This window comes from Rhagoletis zephyria, unplaced genomic scaffold (genome assembly GCF_001687245.7).
Source record: "Rhagoletis zephyria isolate East Lansing unplaced genomic scaffold, Rhagoletis_zephyria_1.1 Rzeph_scaffold_02188, whole genome shotgun sequence".
Lineage (NCBI taxonomy): Eukaryota > Metazoa > Arthropoda > Insecta > Diptera > Tephritidae > Rhagoletis > Rhagoletis zephyria.
The window spans coordinates 54,788-58,825 of record NW_016159272.1 but is presented as its reverse complement, the minus strand read 5'-3'; the positions used below and the strand labels follow the sequence as shown (position 1 = coordinate 58,825).

Genomic DNA, 4,038 nt, shown 5'->3' with positions numbered 1-4,038 from the left:
TTTAACTTAGCGTAAAAAAGTTTCGAATAAGCAACCAAATTTCGTGTTGTCGCCTTTAACATTCAAAGGCGCACACCATGCACTTACACGCACTTGTCATCATCATCACGCAGGTAAGGATTTAACCCACTCTCGTAAATACAAACATACATACATGCATGTATATTTGTATGCACTTATCCAGCAAAAAACACGATTACCACGGAAATGAAAATGGAATCGAAGTACCCTTTCACTTGAAGAAGGCGATACTTTAACATGGGCATGTCATTTAAAAAAAATTCACAGAAATCAACGGAATTTTTTACAAACTTGAAACCTGCACTTCGTTATACTAGAATTAAATCAGCTAGAAAACTGCATACCAAAAGTTGTTCTAAAGATTCTAATTAAAAAGTTTGAAATTTTTGTCAAAATTTCCAGAATTTTTATAATTTTTGTACAAAGATTAAAATGTGAATTTATTTGGTGTTTGTTGTATAACCAGCTATACTTTCATACAAAAATATCAAAAATCAAATAACTAAAAGACAAATAGCCAAAACCGACCAAAGTAGTTATCGCACTCCTATTATTTTGTGGACCACTGTATATGTATACATATTACATACATACCTGTGGTATATTGTTGCTGTTTACAGCCGACATAGTTTGCTTACTTTTCGCATTCTTACGTTCTTTTTAACTTTTTAATTAAACTTGATTATAACTTGAAGGTGCCTGTGTGTCAAACTTTTTTGCATATATACATACATGCATACTTTTGAGCTATTTGAGTAATGCCCCAGGCATTTCATTGCACTTACATATATGTAAGTATACTTAAGTAAGTAAGTATACTTACTTGAAAAGTTCAGCTCCAATGGTTTATGCAATTTATTATCTACGTTGGATCGAGGCTTACAAATTTTCGCATTTTCATCAGCTTTGCGCTTTTTGGTGTTATTGCTTTACTTTCATTTAATTTTCTGCTGTGAATTAAAAAAGTTACTTGTTTCGAAATTGCTATTCTGCTAGTTTTTTTTATAAAGTCTGACAAAAACCATGTAAAGCCATATTTCAAATTTTGTACAAAAATTTGGAAACTTTGGCAAAGTTGAAACAAAATTTCAAACTTTTTAATCAGAATTTTTAGAAAAATTTTGGTATTTGCAATTTCATGTTGCAACTCTTCCGATTTCTGAAAAAACTAAGAAATTCAGACCGTTTTGTGCTTTCAATTCAAATTAATATAGTTTGGCAAAATTTTTCAAAAACTCTAGTTTTTCCCCTAAGTTTGGCCAAATTTCCCACAGTGCAGTGTAATATAAAAATACCAATTTTATCCCTATAAATTTTGGATCATTATCAATTAAATTTCTTCATGGTTCCACAACAAAATTTCTTATGTTCAAGATACAGTGACTCATTCAATCATTCATATAAATAATAATTATTTTAATATTTACAAAATTTATCAATTTGCAATTTTTTTGTGATTTTTTTTTTATAAAAGTAATATTAATTTTATGACCTGTAACCTCTTCAAATTTGGGTTAACATATGTATGCATGCATGTGAACAAAATCTTTATATGGACGAAAATACGCAACACCCTCGACAAAAAAAAAAATTTCAAAAATTTAGGATAAGTTTTGCTGTTATTAAATTTATTTGATATAACTGATTTTTTGTATATTATTATAACTCGATTTTTTTCCGATTTATATTGTGTATGACCGGAATTTCAGTTTTTTGAGCAGTGTGGCTAAGGAGTTCATAAATATTTATTCAAAATTGATATATACAATCGCACTTTAGAAAAAAGGGGTATTGCAAGAAATTTTAGGAAAATGGGGTGGCACCGCCCACTTATATGATATATGCGTATCTCAAAAACTACTTGACCGATCTCGACCAAATTTAGTAAACACATTGTGCTCTGAATGACCTTTAATAAATCTATAAAAATATGCAATAATGTTTCTCATAAAAACGAATAAAATTAGGGGGTAGGGTCTTGAAATTTCCAAGAAAAAAAGGCATTTTAGAAGGGCACCCTAATGTACATCCAATTTACATTTCTGTGTATACTTCTCCATTTATTTGTTTTTAACTAGTCTCCTTTAACTGCCTGTTTGAATTATTTAATCGCTTAGAGCTGACATTTATTGTCAATAGAACAGTCAGCATAATTCAATTGCTGCGAAATTTCTATTATTGTTGCAATTAGCCCACAAGCGGCACACTTGTTGTTTCACGCTCTGATTTGTTTTTCGCTCGCACTCTCTACTCGCCTCTAATTAATTTCACATGAAACGCCTGTTGCTATTAACTACGTACATAATTTGCTTATTGGAGGGCACTTATCGCCCGCAAACAATATCAATAGCTGCGAGAGCAACAAATACATATACATAATAAGATTTTATGATTACCAGGTGATGACAATTTAATGACTTCATCGTTTGAAAACAATCAGCTTGGCCGCAGACGGAAACTGGCTAAAATTTTGTGTAGTTCGCGGTGGTACAAATACAAAGTAAACAATAGAAACAAAAAGCAACAACAACAAACATAATTTCATTTCGTTTAAGGTAAAAATAAATACCACGAGGCATATATGTAAGTTTGTATATAAACAAGCTACGACGAGCATAATAACAGTTTGTTTCAGTGTGTATGTATGGGTGAGTGTGCGTTCGCATTATTCTTCAGTGTGTGATTGTTGGCTCTCCTACCCCTTTGCTTCTGTCCCATTTACTCATTGGAGGACCAGGTATGCTGACCTGGTTGGTTACAAGGTAGCGTGGTGGTCCTGTACTAGTATTTAACCTAGTCCCACATTTTGCAGGAATCCTCTTCACATGCACACACACACCACTGCACCACTTCAGAACCACTCGCCCAAGGCGCGCAGCGTAATCTCTTGCACCTGTGCATGCGGCGGCGTGGAAAGCGCATAGATGACCGCATTGGCAATATCGTCGGCCTGCAGAATCACATCACCCAATTGCGCCTTGGACTCGTCTGACACGAATTCAGTGGAGACCCAGCCGGGACTGATGTTCTGTGCAAAATTCAAAATAAATATATAAGGAGCTGAATGATAATCTACAGTTTGCAATATTCGACTGCTGCTCACGGCACACTCACTCACCGTTGTCTTGACTTTTGCTTTTAGCGTTATCAACTCTTATCGGCAAATCTCATTAATCGCGCTCAAAGCAAACTTTGTTGGTGTATAAATATTTAAGCTGGGCTCTTCCATGCCTGGACTGTAGCCCGGCAAGCCGGCTGTGCTATTAAGGAATATCAAATGTCCCGGATAGGCGCGCTTTCGCATGCTTTTGAAAGCATTTTGCAGGCAATAGACTGACCCCAATAAATTCGTGTTTACAACATCGAGTACATCACTAATAGGCATATCCACCAGATTGCCTTCGCGTAGAATGCCCGCATTGTTGATGAGTATGTCAGTGCCGCCCAGTTCCTGCTCGATCCAATCAAATGCGGCATTCACCTGCCTTGCCTGTGCTACGTCGCACTGCTTGAAGTGGAAGAGTTGCTGCTGGTTGTTGGGTAGGGCACGCTTGAGCTCCTCCAAGCGCTGGGAGCGGCGCGCGATGCCCACTACCTTTATGCCCTGGGCCAGAATTAACTTGGCACAGGCGGCACCAATGCCCGAGCTCGCACCGGTTACCACAGCCACGCGATTTCGCCAACGATTCATGTTTTGAAAATTAAGTTTTTTTTCAAATTCAATTAAAAACGATGCCAGGAGCTATCAGTGGCGAGCGGTTGCGACACGGCACCACGGCTTACTAAGCGCTGAGTAGAAGCAGAGACTGATCGCATAGCGGCCAGATTTGCACTGCATATTTGTAAAATTTGCGAAGAGCAGAGCATTTGGCAGGAACAGATAAGACAACTTGGGTTTTGTTGCTGCATTGACAGATATTAGTGTGTTAGAGGTTGTTTATGATGGATGTATGGATGTACATTAGGGTGGCCCAAAACTGGATGTGAAAAAGTACGGTCGGAATTTTTATGCTCTCT

General features: G+C 36.7%; 1 protein-coding gene across 1 annotated transcript; it reads right to left on the bottom strand.

The window, feature by feature from the left end:
* Nucleotides 1-2,084: 2,084 nt before the first annotated feature.
* Nucleotides 2,085-3,806, bottom strand: LOC108366206 (farnesol dehydrogenase-like). The gene is made up of 2 exons (XM_017620535.1): nt 3,140-3,806; nt 2,085-3,049 (listed from the first exon to the last, which is right to left on the bottom strand). The coding sequence occupies exon 1, from the start codon at nt 3,710-3,712 to the stop codon at nt 3,176-3,178; it is 537 nt and encodes a 178-aa protein (XP_017476024.1). The 5' UTR covers nt 3,713-3,806; the 3' UTR covers nt 2,085-3,049; nt 3,140-3,175.
* Nucleotides 3,807-4,038: the final 232 nt, after the last annotated feature.

Bases quoted from the DNA above. Each gene is read 5' to 3' on its own strand.
- LOC108366206 (XM_017620535.1), bottom strand. From the start codon at position 3,712: ATGAATCGTTGGCGAAATCGCGTGGCTGTGGTAACCGGTGCGAGCTCG.